This window comes from Carassius auratus, unplaced genomic scaffold (assembly GCF_003368295.1).
Source record: "Carassius auratus strain Wakin unplaced genomic scaffold, ASM336829v1 scaf_tig00013464, whole genome shotgun sequence".
NCBI classification, from domain to species: domain Eukaryota; kingdom Metazoa; phylum Chordata; class Actinopteri; order Cypriniformes; family Cyprinidae; genus Carassius; species Carassius auratus.
This window is the reverse complement of record NW_020524398.1, coordinates 232,382-256,252: the sequence shown is the minus strand read 5'-3', so window position 1 is coordinate 256,252 and position 23,871 is coordinate 232,382. Positions and strand designations below refer to the sequence as shown.

Sequence of the window (23,871 nt, the reverse complement as noted above, 5' to 3'; positions counted from 1 at the left end):
TGGAAGGATTCATTCTAAAGACAAATGTAGCATAATTCGAGGTCATCCGTGTAGGGTTTTGAAGGTACAAAGTTGATATTTTTTTCACTTCATATTGATTATTTTTTATTTTTTACTTGAACTATGTAAGCTTATGATTTGTTTTATGTATATCTATACATTGTATATCCATGAATTGTGATTATTGGTGATGAAACTGCTATTTGAGAGGTCCTCTATAGACGGTACACGCCACTCGACGACTAGAGGCTAAATCTAATATGAAAAGCAATGAAATTTCCCCGATTGAAATCATTTAAAGACTAAAAGCTCTGGAGCCGATGTCCATCTGAGAGGACCTCTATGTGTTTCTGTTTGTTCTCGTTCTTCTAATTGATAATCACAGCTGGGTTTGATTTTGTATTCTGTGGAAGTAGTTGGAGAAAAAACTATTACACTGGATTTTTTTTTATACATATGAATATAATATACAACGTACATAAATAAAGAGATGTCTGTTACACATCAGAACAATAAACAGAGAGAACCAGTACTGTTGTGTTCTTGTGTAGTTATTGACCTGTGAGATGCTAACGAGGAGACCCAATATCAAAGCAGTCCTCTCTTTCTCTTTTAAAATCTAATTATACTATTAAAACGTGTATCTTTCTATATACTATTAAAACATGTATCTATATCCGGTTCCCCTCAGTCCTATTGTTAACGGTTAAAACCACAAGTTTTTGTTGTTAGATACAAACGTGGTGCAAGTTTTGAACCAGATGATTAATATCATTAATTTAGTACCACTGGGGGTGAAAACTTTTGGATAATTATTATTATTATTATTATTTTGTTTAAAAATAAGCTTCTATAACTATAAGATAGTAACATTCAATTTGGATTACATAATCAGATTTCAAACATTAAGTACATGTAATTAGATTATATTAGACTTGAAAACTAAAAAAAATGTAACCAGACTAAAGTTACTTTTTTTACTGAGTACGTTATTACATATCATTCACACAACAGCAATAAATCATTCATAATTTAATGAATCTCCCTATTTTTATATCCTTTGTCATCTTTAATAACTATGAATGGAACTAATTTTTCTTTCTCTTTGTATTTTTATATCGATATTCGATTAAGTTTATCTTATTTAAATCAGTGATATAAACAACGGTTTAAAAGTAATGCATTTAAAAAAGTAGTCCGATTATATTACTTAAAATGTGTAGTGATGTAATTGTTTACGTTAGTAACAAAACATTTTTTCATTTTCTTTTTTTTTTGTGGGAGGTGGTCGGTAATGGCCTACAATTTATATCTACCAGCACTGTCTACGTATATGAAAAAAGTACGTTTGGTCTAAGAACAAACAAACGTTTGAATCATTCAAGTTAAATGTTAACATTTTTTATTTTATAAGTTATGTTATCGCTCTGATGACCTCACAACGGCCCGACGTAAAGACGTCATCCGCCCTTCAGCCAATCAGCGCTCGAGCTCTGCAGCACTTCCTCGAGGCCGCGTAACCAAGCGGGAACAGCGCGCGCGGGTCGGAAGTCTCATTCCGAGAGGCAAAAAAAACTAATAAAACAATAAACCAACAACAAATAAACACTGTCAAAACTTTAAGAATATGGACCACTACACAAAATACCGAACTGCGGTTTGATAAAGCAGCGCGAGGACTGATAAATAAGCGCACTTATGGCGGATTGAGGAAGAGTTAGCCGCTGCTGCTAACACACGACACTAGCTCCCTGATTCACGACTAACTTATTTCAGCGGTACTTCAGCCATAAACTGCGCCTTCTGGAGCCTCTCAGACTCAGAAGAGTGTGTGGTGTTAGTGGAGAGTGTGTTAGAGAGTCTCAGGAGGCGGTTTATGTTGTGTTCGGCGCCCGCTGGGCTCGAGGCCTGCTCTGCTTGATGAGGAGTCGGTTGTAAACAGATCAGTGTGTTTAACGCGTCAAACAGGTGTATCCTCAGGTGTATCGAGCTGAACAGGTGAAGATGTCGGCCCAGGCGCAGATGAGAGCCATGCTGGACCAGCTCATGGGCACTGGCAGAGATGGTGAGTGTTTCATTCAGTCTCATCAAAGCGAAACTAAACCATGCGTTTGACTCAGTGCTTCGTTACTATATTGGATGTTTTATATACTGTATATATTGATGTTCTCTTAATCTCGAGCGGTTTAAAAGTCACGGTTTCATGTGAATCATGGCTCTCGTGATTTGGTTGAATCATTTAATAGCACTGCGATTAGTGATTTGATTGATGGGAAGCACGTCAGACTGATGAATACCAATGATTATGTTGAAATAATTTTATAATTACTGCTACTTTCACTTTTCGATTGGTTTATTTCATAATTCTAACGATTCTGTCGGTATAATAAAAAAAAAATCGTAGCCTATGCTTTGCTTGGAATAATTTCATATCAGTCAATCATTTCGTGGGAACCATGAATTTTATTATTTATTTGCTATGAGAAGAATCACAAGTCACATGTTTGGTTGACAACTTATGATCACAGTTTCAATTAATTATTCTTATTTTTGTTATTATTACCGTCATTAGTCTAATTATTGTTGCACTTATTTATTCTTTATTTGACAGGGACAATGGATGATAAAATATTACCGCAGAATTAGCTCAGAACTAAATTTCATATGCTGTTCCTGTTTAGGAGTAAACCAAATTACCAATAAAAATACTGTACAAATTAAACACAATAGAATAGAAGTATAAAACATATTCAAAAATCTTTACCTTGTATAATTAGTGATCTAGAACCTGACTTGCCTTTAAAAATCTTCTCAAATGTAATTTAAACTGCACAAAGGTAGTACACGGTCTAATATCAGTTGATAAACTATTCCAATTATTAACAGCTTTTACAGAAAACCGGATCGTCCAGAATCAGTTTTTCTAACGAGGCTCTTGTCTGTCTTATGCTGTCATTGCACAATGAAACAAACATCTTTAAATGTGGAGGTGCAAGATCATTCACAATTGTATACATTAAACTACAGTTGTGAAATATTACAAAGTTTTTAAAAGTAAAGAGATTATGTTTTTGAATTATATGACAATGATTGAATGAAATGACAATGAAACTTGTAGTTTGATCATCAGTGTCGTAATTCTCATGTTTGGTCTATGGTGAATCATGATTTGATTTGTAGCATTGTTGTTTCTTTGATTAGTGTATCTGGTTGTGTGTTTGACACGAGGAGAATCATGATTTTTTGATGCTCATTATGTGTGGCAGGCGACACGATGAGACAGCGGATCAAGTTCACGGACGAGCGAGTGTGTAAGAGTCATCTGCTGGAGTCGTGTCCACATGACATACTGTCAGGAACCGTAAGTGTCCTCATCTCTGCGGGGTTGACTTCACTCATCTAAAACCGGTCTGATAATTGCAGGACTGTGTTTATGATTGCCCCACAGTGGCATTATGACATCAAACACACTGAAAGGTGGCCTGAGTTTTCTAAACGGTTGTGTTTGTGGTTGTGCAGCGCATGGATCTGGGGGAGTGTGTGAAGATTCACGATCTGGCTTTGAGAGCAGATTATGAGATCGCGTCTAAACAGCAGGAGTATTTCTTTGAGCTGGATGTGAGTATTAACCCTTAGCATGTTTTTGACTGTATGTGCTTCTGAATGTCTGATCGTGGCACATCTCCTCAGGCCACAGAGCACCTGCAGTCCTTCATCGCAGACTGTGACCGAAGAACCGAACTGGCCAAGAAACGGTTGGTCGAAACACAGGAGGAGATCAGCGCTGAAGTGGCTGCCAAGGTGAAACCTGACGACCATGAGATTTCACTTTCACATCATTTTCATGCTGAAGTTTCACACACCTGCTTGTTGTGCTCAGACAGGATGGGCTCTTCAATGTGTCCTGTTCCAACTTCCTGTTTAGATAGGAAGTACATGCTAACAGAAAAGAAAATCCACTCAGTTAATTTTCTTTTTAAAGAGACCATATCCTACGGAGCCTAGTTTCCACCACAAAAAACCCTCAAATCTACAAGTTTATATATCTCTTTTTTTCGTTAACAGCTCACAATTTCCAATGTTTTCTTTAAGAACTTTAAGTTTATAGTCAAAGTTTTAACAAAGTCTAAAGCTAGAATGTAAACTTAGAATTCTGAGAAAAAAAATGTCTCAGTTGTGGAATCTAAGCGTTGAGTTTTGAGAAAATTTAGAATTGTGACGCGTAAACTCCAAATTATAATAACAACAATCCAAATTGTGAAATGTAAACCGAATTCTAAGGAAAAAGTCAGAATTGCAAGATGTTAAGTCAGAATTCTGAGGCGGAAAAAGTGTTGTCGTGAGATGTAACGATTGAATTGAGATGGGAGTTCAGAATTCATGAGAATTAAAAAATGTCTGAAGTGTAAACTTGAGTTCATAGAGGATAAAGTCAGAATTATGAGATGCTAACAGACTTCTAAGAAAAAAGTAAGAGTTGTGAAATGTAAACTCATGATTGTGAGAAGAAAGAATAGTGGATTCACTAGTGATTTTTTTTCTGTGGCAGAAACGGGCTTCCTTTAATATATTGCCATTTGGTAGCTTTTAGTTATTTTGCCCGAAATAAGTGTATTAACATTATTCAAGTCAATGTTTCATGCCCGTCTGACCTGTCCTCCGAATCTTTGTTTCTGCAGCTGTGACTCTAATCTGGATGCTCTCTGATTGGCAGGCGGAGCGAGTGCACGAGCTGAACGAGGAGATCGGGAAGCTGCTGGCGCGAGCGGAGCAGCTGGGCGGCGAGGGGAACGTGGACGAGGCGCAGCAGGTGCTGGAGAAGGTGGAGAAAACACGCACCCTGAAGAAAGAGGCAGAGGTCGGTTTGGGTCAAAGGTCATGGTGCAAATATCACTGTGATCCTCGCAAAATAACATTTGATTCTGTATTTGTTGTTTTTTTTATTTATTTATTGGTTTACGCTAACAATACAAAAACATCTACATTAAATAGCATCAGAGTATACAGATATGAAAACATAGATCGTCAAATCCAATCTGTGTGAACTGAAGTCAAATGATAGCACATGAGAGGTCAGTGTGATAAGAGTGGATATTAAGTTAAAGGGCTCATAGTAGGTCCAAAAACATATTCCAGATGTGGCTTCTGTTTTATAAACTGTATGTTAGGTATTCCATGTGCAGCATTTCATTTTTGATTTTCTTAAATAATCAATTAGATGTGTTATTATATTGGCAGTTAATTCTGTCGTTGTGTTTAGGACATCTACCGTAACTCCATGCCGGCCTCCAGCTTCCAGCAGCAGAAGCTGCGTGTGTGTGAGGTTTGCTCCGCTTACCTCGGCCTCCACGATAACGACCGCCGCCTCGCCGACCACTTTGGAGGGAAACTTCATCTGGGTTTCATCGAAATCCGGGAAAAACTAGAAAAACTGCGGGTACGAGGACGACTCACAGCTCAGTGGAGGCTGGTGTCACGCAGCTCTTCATCAACGATCTCCTCTGTGATTTACAGACGGCTGTGACGGAGAAACAGGAGCGCATGCGCACGAGGAGAAGAGAGGAGCGCGACCGAGAGGAGGAGCGAGCCCGAGAGTGGGAGCTGGAGAGAGAGAGGGAGCGCGAGAGAGAGAGAGAACGGGAGAGAGAGAGAGAACGAGAGAGAGAACGGGAGCGAGAGAGAGAGAGGGAACGAGAGAGAGAACGCAGGAGGTCCGTTTCATTTCATTCACCCAGATGTGTGCATCATAATCAGGCCGTGATATTATAGCTGGGAATGTCTCTCCATGTTCATTTTTTATTTTATTTTCTTCTTTTTTAAATTTTTAAGTGCTGCCTTTCTTGACCAGGGACCATTTGAAAAAGAGACTATCGTCTCAATATGATTTCCCCTGGTTAAATAAAGGAAGAATAATAAATAATAAAAAAATTTTTTTACTTTCCTTCAAATCAGCGGAGCTCTAATAGTCAAGGCAATGAAGTTGTCAAACTATAAAGCAGCTCTGCAGTGTGTGTGCGTGTGTGCGTGTGTGTGTATGAATGTGTTTTTGCTACTTAGTTTGGTGATGTAGCCGAGTAAATCAGCAGTTACACATGGAATAACATTTCACAAAGAGACCCTTGTGAATTTTTTGAAGAGTTGACATGCAAATTGTTAAACAAAACAAGCTATATAATATATCTGTGGTAACACCGAAATGCCCAAGTGTTTGATCATGATGAAGTTTCTCTTTATCCTGCTGATCTCAGGTCCAGATCCAGAAGTGCTGAGCGATATCGGTGAGGATCAGCTTCCTGTCGAATAACATCCGTGTCAGTAATCAAAGGGTGTACTGTGATGAAATGATATCTGTGTGTGCTCCTCAGGGAAGGAGGAAGCTCGTCCTCCCATCGCTCTCGTCGACACCATGAGGAGGGAGAGAGGGAACGAGACCGAGAGAGGAAGCACAGACACAAAGATCGCCATCGCTCTCGCTCCCACTCACACAGGAGCAAAAGAAAGAGGTACCAGAAATGTGCAAATATTGAATTAAATACTTCTGTTAATATAACAACATTTCAAGTTAAAGTTAAAATAAATGAATATTTAATAAATCTGTATATTCCCGTTCTTGTCTGTCACACTCACTCAGACACTCATATCCTGACGCTTGTGTCTGCAGGTCTTCACACACCAGAGATCCGGAGCCGAATCTGTCTCAGGAGAGATGGCGGGAGAACGCAGCGGACGAGAGATGGTGGGACAATGGAGGAAGAGACATGGAGAGAGAGAGATCCCCCATCTCTCCAGACATGAGCCGAATGAAAGAGCGGGAGAGATCCGTGTCGCTGGAGAGAGATCAGCGCTCCAGCTCCGAGGAGAGAGAGTCCGGAGAGATCTAGAGGAAGAGATCCAGATACTTTACACACTGTAGCCTCCGATCCCTGCACTGATCAGACAACAACTGGACCAGCTTTCTGTCCGGTCACACACACATCAGTAGAAGCTCAGCAGCTACAGAGAGAGAGAGAGAGAGAGTGTGTGTGTGTGTGTGTGTGTGTGTGTGTGAGAGAGAGAGAGACCAGCATCTTTATTTGAGATCCAGATGAAGCCTCAGACAGCAAGAGTTTCATACTCTGATCTAGTTGAGCCAAACTAGTCCGCAAACCAAAAGAACATTTGACAGAAGTGCTGTAAAGGGAAAGAGTGCATTTAGAAGTTAGTTTTTTTATGTTGTGAAATAAGGAGAGGTGGATGAAGGAGAACCTGCGGAGATATAAAAAGTCGTTTTCATCTTTTTAAACTGGCTACTCTGTTTATTTTTTATTATTTTTGTTCCTTTTTTCATAATTAAAACTCCTTAAAATGGCTATTTTGATGTGGATAATTATTTTCTCATGTTTTTTCATTGGATACAAGTATAAACTAAGATCTGGACTGAGCAGTTATCCTGGATTACAATGTGATTGATTTTTTTTTTTTTTCTGCAAAAACCAAACCAGTTTTTTTTTTTCTTCTCACACACATCTGCACAGGTTTGTAGCTCGGCTTACATTACATTATTTCTCATGGTACCATGATGTGTGTGAGTTTCTCTAGCCCCTGTTTCTCACAGTTTGATTTTGCTGCGTTGAGGTTGTCATTATGCTAATGCTATGAAATAATAAATCTCTTGCTTTCGTTGTTTAAAGTGTGTCAGGCTTTTTGTCTTCAAGAAAGCTGGTTTGAATAAATTTCTGCTTCTGCCGAGATAAATGTGAATAATGCTTTGTTTGCATATCTGCATGGAAATACAAGTGTTTACAATAAAACAAAACTGTTAAAGTGTCAGAAGAACACCTACACTTACAATATTTACCCATAAAATGTTATTCAACTTATTTACTGAAGCCCAAAATGTACTTTAACGTCACTGAATTGAACTAAATACATTAGGTTACACAAACTTGAGGGTAAGATGTGACAGAAAAAGCAGTTTAATTGCAGGAGTCCATATTCTCAGTAACTGATATGGTGCTAACTTCAATCAGAGTAAACCAGTTCAATACTTTTTATATAGAGAGATAATGTATAAAATTCCATATTTCTCATCAAAAGATCAATTTAATATCATTGGAAACGTGCATGTTATAATTGTTCAATTTTTATTTATTTATATATATTATCTTCAATGAAATACATGATGTTTCTTACGTTTTAAGATGCATGTTCCAAGAAGAAGAAAAAGTCAAATATAAAGTTTAATCACGAATGAAAGGCTGTTCGTGAACGCGCGAGGGCAGCAGCGCGCGCTCTACGTCAGGTCGCGCTGTGTGACGTCACGCGCGTGAACTTTGAAAATAAGCGCGAGGAGGAACCGTCGCGCTAATCGCGAGTTTTCGCTGGGGTTTTTCTTCTTTCCGATAAGCACACAAAGAAATCAGTAAAACTCGACTTATTTCTGATACCGCTCATCATGGCGCTCCTGACTCCGTTCAGTAAAGTCCCGGAGCTGAACACTGCGACGGTGCTCGTGAGTAACGCGCCTCAGCTCATCTCTCCGATACTGTTGATGAAGCTCGTTGAACAATACAACTCTTTTAATGTTTTATATTTATCTTAACAGTTGGTGGAAAACGAGGAAGAGCTGCAGTCCAAACTAGCCAACGCCTTGGTGCAATATAAGAAAGATTTCAACGTCAATGTGTGAGTGTCTACAGTTATTATTATCATGTGTGCGGATATGATGTGATATTATGTATCTCATGTATTAAATGTTCGTGATGTTTTCCAGGCGTCTGGCCCGAAAGCTCCCTCTGCCCGTCGAGAACAAGGAGACTCGTCCTCGCATTGATTTAATCGTGTTTGTGGTGAATCTGCTGTCAGAGCGCAGGTAAACTCATCTCTTTATCACAGCACTGACTGGGAGTGGGCAGACCCTCATCTCTATTTCTCTCTCAGTTCAATTTAAAATTGCTTTATTGGCATGAATGTAAATTATACAATATTGCCAAAGCTGTCTGTCCCTCTCCTAATAGTATCTTTATTTGTTCTGTTTCACTAATGGCTCTAAAGTTCTTTAGTAAGTTGGTGATTTTGTTGAAGTAGAGGTCTCTTATGGATATGTATTTCTGACAGTGTAGGAGGAAGTGCATCTCTGTCTCGATTTCTCCTGTCTGAAAGGACAGATTTTAAATGAAAGAAAAAAATTTTTTAGATTTTAAATTATTTTAGAGTTTGATAGAATTGTAATTTACTGTGTGTTTTAGTTTCTTGATCCCAATGTTCCAGATATGTATTTTTAGATTGTTTGATAATCTGATTGGTTCTGATGTTTGGGTGAAAAGCAGTGCTGGTCTGAGACTGGTAAGTGTTAGTAGAGTTAGTCAGGTTAGTAAGTCTCAGAACTAGCTGACTGAGTGGACACTTTTCATCCAGAATTTGAGGGATCTTTTATGCATATTGATAATCAATGGGAATCTGCCTAATTCTGCCCCACATGTGTTATTGGGTGTTCTTCTTTGTAATTTTAGAATCATTTTGCAGAATTCTGTGTGTAGGGCTTCTGTTGGATGTCTGTCCCATCTAGTGTAGCTCTGATCACTGAGTGGACCCCAAACCTCACTTCCATACAGCGCTATGGGCTGAATCACACTATCAAAGATTTTACACCAAATTGGAATCGGTATTTCAATATTTTGGAATTTATTCTTGATTGCATATAGAGCTCTTCGAGCTTTATCTCTGAGAGAATTCACTGCCGAACTGAAACTCCCCGATGCGGTGAGGGTCAGGCCGAGGTAAGTGTACTGCATCGTGTGTTCTAGAGCGGTGCTGCCTAGACTGAACTGGTGTCTGTGTTCCTGACATCTGAAAGACCATAATGTTGGTCTTGTTGAGGTTTACTGCCAGGGCCCAGTTCTGGTAGTAGTTGTCCAGCAGGTCCAGGTGCTGCTGTTGTAGTGGATGACCACAGCACCAGATCATCTGCCTACAGCAAAAGCTTGATGTTCTTGTCTTGTGTTTGGTAGTTGTTAGAGACAACTGCACCGCTAATTCACTGATGTAAATGTTGAACAGCATTGGACTCAGGCTACAGCCCTGCTGAACTCTTTTCTGGTGAAGACTTCTGTATGTTTGTTGCCAATTTGGATTGCACATTTGTTGTTTTAATACATTGATTTTATAATGTCAAAAACTTTACCCCCTACACCACCAAATCTCTCTCTCTCTCTCTCTCTCTCTCTCTCTCTCTCTCAGTCTGCAGTCAGTGGAAAGCTCTCTCGCTCATCTGCACTCTGACTGCTTCCTGGGGAAAGTGTGTTTCTTGGTCACTGATGGTGAGTTGAGAACAGTTGTAAATGTGCGCACACTCATTTTTGTCCCTTTACAGTTTTCCACAAAAAAAACAATGCAAAGTATTTGTGAAAATGCATTTCTAGTCACATACACTCAGTGTTGGGTAGGTTACTTTTGGAAATGTAATAGGATACTCTATTTAAAATGTATTAAGTAGTTTAACTATTTCAGATACTTTAATATAAAGTAAGTGATTACATTTGATTACTTTTCTAAATTTCTAACGAATGTTTTCAACTATTATTCATTTTCAGACATTTAAAGCAGGCAGGTTTAACCTTACAGTACTGAACACTACTGTCAGACTTTCAAAAGCCTTCATCACTTGAATTAAGATTATAATAATTCAATTTTAAAGCTCAGCTTAAAATCATAACAGGAAGCACTGGTATCTAACAGTGCCTTGGAAAAACAGTTCATCTTAAAACATAAAGCATACATAAACCCAGATAGAAAGTGTAGTTACTCCAACACTGCACTCAAAAAAGATGAAATGGGTTGCTTTTTATATTTTTTATTTGTGTAGTTCATGACCTCACACAACCAGAGGTGGATACTCCAGGGGTCAGAAAGTAAAAGTCCTGCCACATTTTTGCTCCACCCATGAACCCAGCAGCTGATTTCACCAGAGGAGGAAACAAGTCATTCCTTCCAAGTCACAAACTAGTCTCAACTCAAATCCCAAGTCCTCAAAGAGTTAAAGTCAATGAGATAATTAAGAGACTAATTAAATGATGATTGTGCATTGGTGATGAACACCTGCTGTTATTGTGCGTTACAGAGGATCAGATGATGATGTTTTATTGGTTAAAATTATGCCACCATCATGGAGATCAGTGTTTGCTTCAGTTGGGCTCTTGACCTTTGGTTTCTTATGTTAGATATTTCTCTGTAAAAGTACATGTGCTGTTATAAAGCAGTGATATCAGTGCTGTGCAGAAAACCGTTACTATCTGGTTTTACATGATGAAGTAATTATTAGGCATCAGCCTGTTTATTTTCAAAACAAAATTTATGTATTTATTATTAACAAATGTTCAGTTTTTAAATAACCTACCTTGTGGAACCGTTGGTTTAATCACTATGACGAATACATTTCCTGATGTATGTAATAAATATACATTTTTGAAATCTTTTCCTAATAAGACGCACAGACATCATGACCCAGCATATGAATCTCAACAATGGTGACAATCAACAAAACGCTTCAAGCTGAAGTGCATGCTGGGTAACACCATAGTAAAAACTCCCATCATGCACTGTAGCATGAATAATTATTGTCACCACTGTTGAGGATCATATGATAAGTGATCATGTCTAAAATCCCGAGCCTGTAAAATTTTTTTCCCCCAATATTTAAGCATTACAATAATATTTGTTTAATAGGACTTTTTTTTGTAGTTCAGTAATTGCTGAACATAATTTAACAAACCAAAGAGAGACACCTTCATGAAGTTAATTAAAATGTTTTAGATGAAAAAAGGGCAATTAAATTTTCTACTTCAAGCTTTTAATTCAGCAATGTGTTAATGTTTACTACGTAACACAACTGCAAGTGTTTAAAAGCAAATTACTTTGAATTATTAAAAGGGTCAAGAGCCCAACTAAAGCAAACACTGATCTCCATGATGGTGGAAGTTTTTTTTTTTTTTCTTTTTTTCTTCCAGTTGATTTCATCCAAGGCTGTGCTTAAAGTCAATTGTAGTTCTTGTGTTTCTCTTTTCTTCAGTGATGTTGATTGTTAACAGCAGGTGTTCATCACTAATGCAGAATTATCATTTAATTAGTCACTTAATTATCTCATTGACTTTAACTCTTTGAGGACTTGGGATTTAACTTGAGACTTGTTTGTGACTTGAAAGGAATGACTTGATTCCTCCTCTGGTGAAATCAGCTGCTGGGTTCATGGGTGGAATAAACATATGGCAGGACTTTTACTTTCTGACCCCTGGACTATCCACCTCTGCACACAACTCAGGGTCCCATTTGGGTAACAATGTAGCTAAATGGTTCATATGTTATTTGGGTTGACGTCAATATGGATGAGCAACAGTCTCTGAAGGTCAAGCGCCTTCTTTTTCTGATCATGTACTTAAATACATAGTTCCCTTTAAAAGTCTGGGCTCAGTAAGATTTAATGTTTACAAAAGTATTTTCTGCTCCCCAGAGCTGCATTTATTTTTTTATTAAAAATACAGTATAAACTGTGAAATTATTACTATTTAAAGTCACTCATTTCTATGTTAATATATAGTGATATATAATTTATTCCTGTAATCAAAGCTTGATTTTCAGCATCAAATAATAATAAAAGCGTTTTATTTTAAACCTAAACTTTAATTCTAAACACATCTTCCTGACCCCAGACGTTTACCCTGGTTTCTGAACGCTCGGTCTGTCAATGATTGTCAGAAGTGTGTGTGAGGTCAGTGTGTTTTACGTGTGTGTCTGCAGCTCGCTGTGGCTCTCACACTCAGGAGCGTTTGGTCAGCGTAAGAAAACTGGCTGCTTCACATCAGAGTCCCGTCCTCTGCGCCGAGCACAGGGTAAACACACACACACACATACACACACACCACACACACTACCGTCACCTCAAGCAGACGTGTGTTTCTCTCTCTCTCTGTCTCTCTCTCTGTCTCTCTGTCTCTCTCTCTCTCTCTCTCTCTCTCTCTCTCTCTCTCTCTCTCTCTCTCTCTCTCTGTCTCTCTCTCTCTCTGTCTCTCTCTCTCTCTCTCTCTGTCTCAGACGGTAGATGGCGTGAACGCAGCAGCTGTGCGGCTCCTCAACATCTTGAAGGTGTCGGCGGGAATGTCTCCCATAGCAACCACCGCCCTCTATCTGTCCTCTCTGACCCGCTGCTCGGTGACCTCTGACCTCGAAGAGGACTGACCTCCAGTATGATCAATGAATAACCAGATTAAGACTCGATTCATTAGTTTGAACTTCTGCACAGGAAGCCCAAGCTGCAGAGAATCACTGTGGGCTGCAGATTAGTTCAGGTGGGTGCCGCTGTCTGTGAGACTGACCGTGCCCTGGGCCTGTTCACATCCAGCTCTTGTAATGGATAAACACATCAGACCAGCAGAGAGAGCCCTTGTGTAGCGAAGGAATCGCTCCTAACATACTCCCCGAGTAATTATCCTGTTACCATATTTATAAATAAAAGAAGCGCATTTTAACCAGATTACTGTACTGCTTCTAGGCAATTTAAGTTGGTTTTTCATTTCATATATTTACTACAATACTAGTAAAAAGTTTGGATGTACTTTGTGAGCTTACAAATATTATTATTGTTTTCCCAGTTTTAAATGCCTAACTACTGTTATAAAATTAATAAAAGAATGAGTAAATAAGTCCTGGTACTGAACCTATAAATCATTACTGTTCTTGCCCTAAAATATCTTAAAACCCAATAATTATTGGAGTAAAAACATATTTACTATTATATGTGTCTTGGAGCATTTGATGGCTCAAAACAAAATGTATTATTGAGATTAAATGTCTACTCGAGTGTTCTTTTAGATAATATTATAGTTTCTATTAATAGTTTGAATTCGTTTTTTCTGTTTTGTTCTTCATTTTAGATTTTAGTCGTTTTGTTGTTTAAATCATTTTATTAGTTTTAGTTTTGTAATGTGTACATTAGTTTTTATTCAGTTTTATTTCAGTTTTAGTTATTTTATCATGTTAATAAGGGTAAATATTTCTTTGACAATATAAGTTTGTCAGTATTTATATAGTTGCTGTTTGTTTCTGGTTTTAGTTCCCTTCTGTGTTTGGTGCACTACAGTAACCTCATCCCAGAATCCTCTCATTCTCCCTCGAATCTTTTGGGGTTTCTATGACAACCTCACCTGTTGCAAACCAATCCTATCGGTAACCCGAGTCCTGAATAACGGACGTTCTTTGCGAAGAAATGGCAAAAAGGCTTTCTGGCATCTTACCTGTGCTCTCTCTCTCTCTCTCGCTCGCCCAACCTTTCCGTTGGCTCCCTCGTGACTGACCTCATTCAACAATCTCTCCACTGACCACTTCACACCCGGGGTCACGGTCCAGATATCCTCTCACCCCACAGACACACAGAGTGCCTCCACTGTCACGAATAGGCCATCGAGGTCTAATTTTAGAGTATCTTTTTATTGTTCTTGTAATGCACACATCTGATGGCGCTCATGAGTTGGGCTTGAACCTACACGCTCTGGGATTGATGTTCTGTTTTTGGCCTTAACTATAAAAGTCATTAAAGTAGCTAATTATAGCCTGTTATTCTCATGAGGTCTCAGACTCGGGTCATTCTCAGTGGCTCTGTGTGATTCGTTCCATGATCTGCTCTGCTGGCGTCCATTAGAGTCCTTCACAAACACATCTACAGTGCAGCCGTCCCTCCAGAGCAATGCCTTTGTCCCACTCCACATTCGGTTACTGAATAATGCAGTGTGTGTGTGTGTGTGCTGGGAGACTGGCAGAGCTGGATGGCAGTAGATGCGTTTCTACCTGCACGTACCACTTTCACACACATTCCTGGCCTTATTTATGTCCAGGTGAAGTGTGGGTTTGTTAAGTGAAGCATCACTACTGGCAATGCACACAGTTACTGATCAGAATCAACGCTTTCCAGTTAAGTGTGATCTTAAATCACATGTCTTGGTTCAGGAAAGTTCGTTTTTGGGTAAAGCTGCTCCAATACAATGTACATTGTCAAAAGCATTGCACAAGTTTCTGTGTCCAAAATGTCGAGAGTCCAGGTACACCGACTCTAGAAACTGACCTGCAAGACAACGCTCTAGAAAACATCCAGAAAATGCATAGCAATGTGTTAAAAAAAACGTTTGCTCTGGTCCTCCTGTATGTTATAACTCAGTTACCACGGCCAACAAAATCTAAAGTTAACAACTGAAGGGTCAAGATCCCAACTAAAGCAAACACTGACCACTATAATGGTCACACACAAATTGTGATTTTCTCGTTTGTTGATTCTGCTTGTTAACATCAGGTGTCTTCAATAATGCTCAATCATAACTCAATTAACTTCTTAATTATCTCGTTAACTTTAACTCTGCTTCAGTGTTTATATGAGTCCACACTCAGAGTGTTAAATTAACACTGGAGATTTTGCTGTGTGACTACCGCATAGCAACACCCTCGCAACAAGAAAACTCTAGCAAGCATGTAGAAACATGGCAAAAACAACTTAAAACTCCTGGCAACTACATAGAAACACCCTTGCAATCATGTAAGAAACTCTTAAAACACCTGGCAACTGCACAGGAATGCTCTAAAAACCATAAACCTCTAGAAAGCATGTAGAAACATGTTAAAAACAAATCAGAAAACCTAGCATCATCTTATCGATGCTATAGCATTGATAAGCATAACCCTTGAAAAAAAGAAACCGACTAACTGCTCAACAATATGCTAAAACCCTATTAGAGCACTTGACACTGCTTAGCAAACCCCTGGCTCGCTCCCAGCAGCGCTCCAGTGCTGTAACGGTGAGATTTGCATGATTAGCAATGCATATTTATTATTAATTTCTGTGTTTTGAGAGTACGTGATTATCATCACATTTTGACTGATTATCATCAAATGCCTGCATGATAGTGACAAGCATCATTGTGTGTGTGTGTGTGTGTGTGTGTTTCTGACGGACTCTGGAGAGCTCCAGATATCTCAGCTTTCCTGCCCTGCCTCTTCCTCTCACAGAAGATAATGCAGGATGACTCTGAGCTTCCTTACAAACAAACACACACTCATTCAGTCAGGAGATGTTTAGAAAGTGCTCAGAAACCAGATGCTCCCTTTCAGCAGAACAATGCTGGTATTGAGAGGAGAAGCGATCAAACCAGCGCTTGATTCGAGAGCTCAGAGGAAAGCCTCGGTGCACAGAAGTCCCTCTTCTATTGCTCCAGAGACTTTGATTATTGACTTTGAAGCTTCTCTTACAATTTCTTTCGATAGAAAAACTCAACCAGAAGATCCTCGTCATCCCTCTCCTACAATTTAAAATGCTGCTATAGATTTTGATAATAAAATCCCAAATGACACAGGAAGAAAATATAGTAGGAATATGTATAAAATATTATTTGCTAGTACTTTTTTAAATGTATTCAATTGTTATTGTTTGTTTAATAACTGATTTAAATTTTTAATCTACTTGTCTTTATTTTTTTAAATCTTTTATTACAATCAAATTTTACTTATTTGTTTTAATCTCATTTTTAATTTATCTTAATCTGCTTCTATTTCTATTTAATCATTTGAATCCGTTTTTAGTTTAATGTACCATGTATTTTTATATTAAGAAACGTTTTCTTTTTTTATATATAATTTTTATTTATTTTTTCAACAAATGTTATTTTTTTTTACAAATATTTCCACAGACCCAATCAATCCAATTATTTATTTAGAAAAAAAGTAAACATTTTGAAAGATATTTCCACAGACCCAGTCACTGCAAAAGTTTGTTTATGTGAAACAAATGTTTCCACAGACTCCCATTGCTCCAAATAATCAAAGTAAAAAAAATCAAGTCTCCAGTCACTCTTCTTTCAATCTGGTTGCTTTCTAGGAGGAACAGGGATATTGGAGCTCAGGCTGATATGCTTTATATGTCAGCTATCTCATGTGTGTGATATCATGTGCAGCTTTCGGATATGAGGTCAGGTCTCCAAACACTCGACTACGTGACAAATAAAGGAAGACAGAGACCGACAGAGAAAGAGAGAGAGAGTTACTGTTGTCTGGTGGGACAAAGAGACACCCCCCCGGGACAATTGAACACATGCTCATGACATCTCTTAACACAACTGTAAAGTAAAAGCGAATGGCGGTTGCGGAGCAGGAAACCTCTGTGGCTCCAGTCACGTCCACAGACGTCCTGGAATGAGATTTGTGAGGGATGGAAAAGCGCGAGAGCGTTTGACCTCGAGCATGTGCGTCTGTGCACGGCTGCAGATCAGCCCGCAGTTTTTCTGAGGACAAAGATTTCAGAGAAACACCGGCCAGCGGAAGAACGTAAACAAGAGGTCGAGGTTTAGCAAAGAGTAAGGGTCACAATGTCATAAATAAAGCTCATTCCAGCCCCAGATCAGACCAGATGACTTTAGCATGTGATTACACAGCAGCTTAGAATAAAGCACTTGCCAAACAGACCGTAAACACATGCAGCTGTGATCCTTCAGGTCCTTATGAGCTGAAAACTTGTGTGTTTGTGTGTGTGTGTGTATATTTACAGAGCGGTGCAGTTATTGATAACCTGTAATCTTTATGCACTTGTGATTAGATTAAAGTACTTGTAATCAGACTGCAGTAACTTTTATATTGACTACATGATCACCTATTATTCACACACGAGCAATACATTATTCATAATAATATTGATTTTCCCTAATTCCACTTTTTTGTCTTTTAAATGTTTCTTTTCTGAAATTGCCTGCCGCTTACATACACGTGAAGTCTTCAGGTGCTGAATCAGTTCAGGTTTGAGAAGTGTTTTAAGTCCGTTGTCTCTCGGTCGGTTGTTCAACCTTTGTCTTTCAAACACGTTAAATTCACAAACTTTTTTTTATCATCTGATCTGCTTTTACCTAATATATTTTTACCCCTGAGATAGTTTAAGATAAATAATTTGATAAACATCACATTTGCATGTTCACAGTCCTCTGATGTTGGTTATAGCCACATGACATGAAGCTAAACAAATACGATATTACGTTTAACGTTTTTTTCATTCATTATTATATTCTCATTAAATTCATAAACCCTCTACAGTTTCTTCACAAACCTAATTCAGGAAAACCTTGATGTAATGTTTAATGCACTTATGTGTTAACATGTTGTTAATAACAATGAATGGAATATATCTTTGTATTTTTATATCAATGTGGTACAAAATTATCATCAATGTGATGAACAAGTGAGGACAAAAGTCATCTAAAAGTAGTCTGATTACATTATCTAAAATCTGTATTATAATGGATTACATCACTAATTACAATTGTTGTCATGTAATTTTGAATCAATATCAGATTAGTAAATAATCTACCCTGTGTGTGTGTATTTATATATATATATATATATATATATATATATATATATAAAACAATTCTGTTCATAATGTACATACGATCCCTACATTGCATTCATATTTATATTCTGTATATACTCTGCTCAATACTGTATATAGCAACTCCACTGTACATTCTGTATATCATAGCTTTACTTACTCTGCACTTTTATGTAAATAAAACACTATATTCTTGCACTTCTGGTTAGATGCTAACTGCATTTTATTAGCTCTGAACTTGTACTCTGCATAATGACAATAAAGTTGAATCTAATCTAATCTAATATATATAAAATAGTTTATTGTATTATTTTTGTGTCTGTTTATAATAATTCAACAAATAGTGAGTGGCAATGGTGAAGTTTTCACTGCAGGAACGACAAATAAAGACACAACACAGTTTTTCAGCAATTAAAAGCGATGTTTATTAATAAGTGTTGCTAATCAAAAGCAAAGCAAATGATTTATAATGCAGGTTAATAATTGTAAGAGACAGCAGCTGTAGAGAAACAAATATCTAAGGCCTTTTTCAAGATAATAGAGGCGTCATTAGAATTAAACAATTTTAATCGTCATTTTTTTTCTCCCAAATTGAACTCATTTTATTCATGTGCAATCACTCGAGTGCAGTTCAGATGAAGTTTAGTCCAAATCTGAGGCTCCTCCTGAGACCCTAACAGTCACCGCCATGACGTCATCAGATCAGCTGACACTCGACACCTGACGTGATTGGCTCTGCTCGTTCTAAGGCACGTTTACATTAATCAGGTCAGGCGCCATCTTGGATCTAACGCAGATGAAACGAGGCTTTCATCAACTTTCTTTTTGAGTTTTTGTCTAGACAAAGTTGTACTGAGTGTGGTCAGCTGAACAATCAGTGTGTCGTCCAGTGACCGCGCTGTAATTAACGTCACTTCAGCTCCAGCCTCGTATTCATTCCTGTAGAAATGAAACATAGCGCTGTCCTGACTAACACCTATACAGACAGTTGTACGTTTATTTGGATTTTAGACATGATTTGTTCTCTGCAGATAGTTTCTAATCATATTAGCTGCACAGTAATTTCTGCTGACTAATGCATGAACAAGACGAGCGTTTTTTTTCTGTGATGCCGCTGCGTTCGTGACGCTCAGCGTGTCGTTTAACCGGCGAATCCGAACTCCTTGTAGTAAACGTCGATGTCTCCGATCACGACGTCCATGACTTTCCTGAGCGCGCTCTGTCCAGCGGCGTCCAGCCCCGCCTTCTCCGCCATCACCTTCACCAGCACCTCCGTGATCAGCTGCACACACACATTACCATGTAGTGAACATTTTATAAGTTTATTTTGTCATTAATAATTAGAATCTGTTAGCCCCTCCCCTTTTTGCGACAGGTGGGATTGAGTTCATTTCTCATTCATTCCTATGGGATCCGTGAACGGCGATTGAGTGTTGTACAAACAACTCTGACTGAAATTCAATAACCTCAAAGCTCTAATGTGATATTGTGTATAGTGGTTATTAAGGCACACGTCATCCGAGTTACCATTACACTTTCTCCAATAGTAAGAAGCCTGATAGAGAACCTCTCATCTCCTGATAGTAAGACAATCTGATTTAGTGTCCAACATCCCACTTATTTTTATTTTTACTTTTTTTGGGTGGGAGGTTATTGAAGTGTATCACTACTTGGCCATTGAAAGTGGACTTTGTTCTTTTGGAATTTGTCAGTGTGAACACTACTCACACTGTATACTACAAAACACAGAATAGCGCATAAGTCTGCGTTTTTGGGACACACTAACAGACAGGACTGGCTGTTTTCTGAGAACAGGCTTCGTGGAGTCTGTCTCCGTGCGAATGGAAGGAAGAGAGAGATTTCAACACTCCGTCTCAAAACTAATGAGTTTCCTCTAGTGGCAACAACTTAGACAGCATGGATTTCATCCAAAACTGATGCGTGCAGCGTATTTTTAGAATCCTGTTGTTAGCTTGGTTACGTGCTGTCAACTGTGGAAACTACTGCCTTAATTCTTATACTCTTATTTTTTATAGAAATAATGCACAACATTTCCCTATAATGAAATATAACTATTTTCAGTGAAATTTAACTTAAGCATATATAATATATATATATACATATATATATATATATATATATATATATATATATATATATATATATATATATATAAACATACAAACATATATGTATATATATATGTATATATTTGTATATATAACATTTTCTTTTTTTACTTATATTCCATTTTATGATTTAAACAAATATTTTATTATTAAAATGTATAACACATTCAAAATCAGTCACTTATGAGAGGAGTTACAGTAAGAATGTTTTACTTTTGTGAAGTTTAAATGGTCTTTTTTGCAACAAACTATGCACTTAAATTAAAATTAAACAAAATATATAAGCAAAAATGTTATGCTATTTCATTTCATAAATATATATATATATATATATATACCCATATATACACAAACATACACATTTATGTGTGTGTGCGCATGTATATGATCTTTTTACTAGTTTTACATTTTCTAGCACCGTTTTAATATTTTATTTAATTATAAATTGTGTGTATATATAATGTGCATCAATTAAAATCAGTCTCTTATGAGGTGCTGTCTGTGTAGTCAGTGAGTCCGTTCACTAGGTTTTGAAAGTCAGGCGTGAAGGTCAGACTGGACTGAAAGTGTGCCGTGTTACCCTGAAGTTGTTGAGGCCGATCTTGTGCTTGTTGGCGTGAGTGGTGGCCAGCGGTTTGAGGATGGCAGCGTGATCTCCTCTGGCCTTCAGCAGCTCGCCCAGCTTCTTCAGCACGGTCGCTCCGTGGGCGTTCACCGCAGCGTTCCCCGCCAGATCAGACGGAGCGATGCCCACGAACTTCGGGAACAGCTTCTGAGTCTCGGGATGCTGCTTAAACAGACTGAAGAGACAGAAATCATCAGGCAGCTCTCAGAAGACCACAGAGATGTTAATCAGGACGGTGTCGTGACTGACCGGGTCAGAACTTCTCCTCCGGTGCCCTCGAAGTCGGCCTCGACGCTCCCCCAGCATTTCAGAACCAGTTCGTGATCAGCCATCGTCTGCGGGAGAAAACATACCTGTCTCTAATAACCAGCCAGTACTCTCCAGCCAACATTTCAGCTGTTGGGAATCACATTTGCATTCTTAAACAAGGCGTTTATGTGCTACGTGTTTCAGTCTGTGCCTATCACATGGCCTCCGCTTCACTCATGACCCGTATCAAGCCACTTTCAGCTCTAAAGCTTCTTTAAAACTATGACCTCCTGAACTTATGTCAGGCAGGAGAGCCTATGGGCTTACAGTGTTTACTGTGCTCTCGTTTGCACACATTAAACGAGCGGTGTGAGAATGAGTATATATGTTTTTAGATGGATGACTGACCTCGACATTTGACCTCTAAAGAACTTATAAATGAGCTACATTAGTACCATTTGTCCAATAACTAGATCATAGGATAGATTATTTTTAGTGTTTGTTTGCACTTCGCTTGGCTGATTAGTTGCATTAATCAAAATAATGTAGCATCTATGGTAGTTATTAACATTAATAACGGCTGCAGTAAAGTGCAGCGTGTAGTTTGAGGCGACTGGAGTCGGTTCAGTTTGAGGCTCCAGTGATCTGGAACGTGAGTGACCTTGAGGACTCTGTAGATCTCGTCTAGTCCTGCGCCACACACCGCTCGTCTACAGACCAACAGATCTGCAGTTTACTCAAGCCTATTTTACCTTCAGCTGGGGTTTTTCCATGACCTTTTCTATTAGTTTTTATTTCTCAAAAAAAATTCAATTTGGACTTGTTTTTTCCTCTGTAAAACAAAACCGACATTGAAATATAATTTGTATGTTTTTGTTTTTTTTCCTCTGTAAAAAATCTTTAACATTGAATTTTTTTTTACTAGTTTTCGCTTAACAAATTCTGCTATTTTTATATTAATTAGAAGTCTTGTTTTACCATTTTACAGTCTCTTAATAAATAAAGATTTCACTTTTAAGTTTCATTTTAACTTTTTAAATATACTAGTTTATTTTCACCAAACTTCTTTCTTGTTGTGCATGTTTTCCTTACTTTTTCCCTTCGTTAAAAAAACGAATTACTTTTGAGTTTAACTTCAGCTTTCAAATTCTAAATGAATTTGGCTGCAAATTATATTTAAATAAACTACCATTTAACTTTTATGGATGATTTTAAATATATAAATGTACTAGTTTTCCCTTCTTGTATAATTTCTGCTGCAAAAGAATAAAAGTAGTGTTATGTTTATTTAAAATGGTCAAAACATTCCGGGTAGAATTCCTAAATAAAATAAAAAAAAACATTTTAAGTATTAAAATAACCCCCAGGAATGACAGATGCAGTCTGCTGGGAATAATTAACATCTTAACTTTTGCACAAAGCTTTAGAAAGTCCAGTCAAACTCCTTACCGATATCAGCGTCCTCTCTGAAGAGCGTGTGACTGGATGAAGGTTTGGAAAACTCCCCAAATGAGCTCAGATTCCCCACTTTCACCTTTTATACAGCGTCCTTGTGAGGTCACCTGTCAATCACACTGTCCCTCTCCTTGTCTTGAAATGCTAACCCCACCCCTCTGTTTGCCCCCACCAGCACACACACACACACACACACACACACGTAGAACAGATCTGCAACTGAAGCCATTTGAGATGCTCACTGTATTATTCCACAGCATTTGCATTGCTGCACAACCCACAGATGCCTATCTGCACACCTATATTCACTTTAAAAGTCATTTTGAGATGTGCCAGATGGTTTGCTTCCACAGCATCATCTCTCCCACTGTGTCATGCTCTTCTGCGAGTTCATGTAGTGGAAAAAAAACAGATGAGGCGTCTCTGAGTTTGATTTGGGGTGAATGGATGAGCGTTCAAGGCTTTGGCTCCGGAAAACAAAACAATGACCGACGCGTGTGCAAACAAACACAGGAAAACTCCTTCAAAAATGAGTAATAAAAGCTGTGCAGCCCTGTCTTTGGCCATATCTGTCCCAGCACTCATTGTCTCTCTGCTGCAGTCACCAGACAGGTGTATTAATAGCATTTGTAGGGCCGTGGAACATGTGTGAGCGTGTATTTGGATAAGGGAAAGCCATTCCCCTCCATTTGGACTGGTTCAAAGACGGGTCAAGTTCAGCGTCCACTGCCAAACTACCAAAACCTGGCAGAAATGAGAGGAGCTAAATACGCTGGGACCAACTCTGGACTCCTAACACTTTCCATGAGATAAAGATAGTCAAATAGTTGTGCTTCGATCACCAAGAGAAAGAAAAAGAGAGAAAATCTACTCTGCCATAAGATAGTCTTTTTCAGCTTGTTGACCTTTTAGTTAATGTTAATGATGACAGACAGACAAACAGATGCACTCAGAGATCCGGGACAGAGGATCGCTTTTGACTTGAGTTCAGCGCCATCTAGAGATAAAACTGCTAACGTGCTGCAGTT

General features: G+C 38.3%; 3 protein-coding genes across 3 annotated transcripts; 2 read left to right on the top strand and 1 right to left on the bottom strand.

Annotated features, from left to right (window-relative positions):
* The first annotated feature begins 1,513 nt into the window (after nucleotides 1-1,513).
* LOC113074005 (putative RNA-binding protein Luc7-like 2) lies at nucleotides 1,514-7,634 on the top strand. The gene is made up of 10 exons (XM_026246714.1): nucleotides 1,514-2,065; nucleotides 3,267-3,361; nucleotides 3,520-3,618; nucleotides 3,691-3,801; nucleotides 4,715-4,858; nucleotides 5,261-5,437; nucleotides 5,515-5,711; nucleotides 6,249-6,278; nucleotides 6,366-6,503; nucleotides 6,662-7,634. The coding sequence occupies exons 1-10, from the start codon at nucleotides 2,005-2,007 to the stop codon at nucleotides 6,879-6,881; spliced, it is 1,272 nt and encodes a 423-aa protein (XP_026102499.1). The 5' UTR covers nucleotides 1,514-2,004; the 3' UTR covers nucleotides 6,882-7,634.
* A 688-nt stretch (nucleotides 7,635-8,322) lies between these two features.
* Nucleotides 8,323-13,502, top strand: LOC113074021 (centromere protein M-like). Its single transcript, XM_026246731.1, has 6 exons — nucleotides 8,323-8,491; nucleotides 8,585-8,664; nucleotides 8,753-8,851; nucleotides 10,219-10,298; nucleotides 12,772-12,863; nucleotides 13,066-13,502. The coding sequence occupies exons 1-6, from the start codon at nucleotides 8,435-8,437 to the stop codon at nucleotides 13,207-13,209; spliced, it is 552 nt and encodes a 183-aa protein (XP_026102516.1). The 5' UTR covers nucleotides 8,323-8,434; the 3' UTR covers nucleotides 13,210-13,502.
* Nucleotides 13,503-18,960: 5,458 nt separating this feature from the next.
* LOC113074004 (myoglobin) lies at nucleotides 18,961-22,879 on the bottom strand. The gene is made up of 4 exons (XM_026246713.1): nucleotides 22,838-22,879; nucleotides 21,389-21,474; nucleotides 21,095-21,314; nucleotides 18,961-19,667 (listed from the first exon to the last, which is right to left on the bottom strand). Exons 2-4 carry the CDS (start codon nucleotides 21,469-21,471, stop codon nucleotides 19,527-19,529), a joined length of 444 nt encoding a protein of 147 aa, XP_026102498.1. The 5' UTR covers nucleotides 21,472-21,474; nucleotides 22,838-22,879; the 3' UTR covers nucleotides 18,961-19,526.
* Between the last annotated feature and the right edge of the window lie 992 nt (nucleotides 22,880-23,871).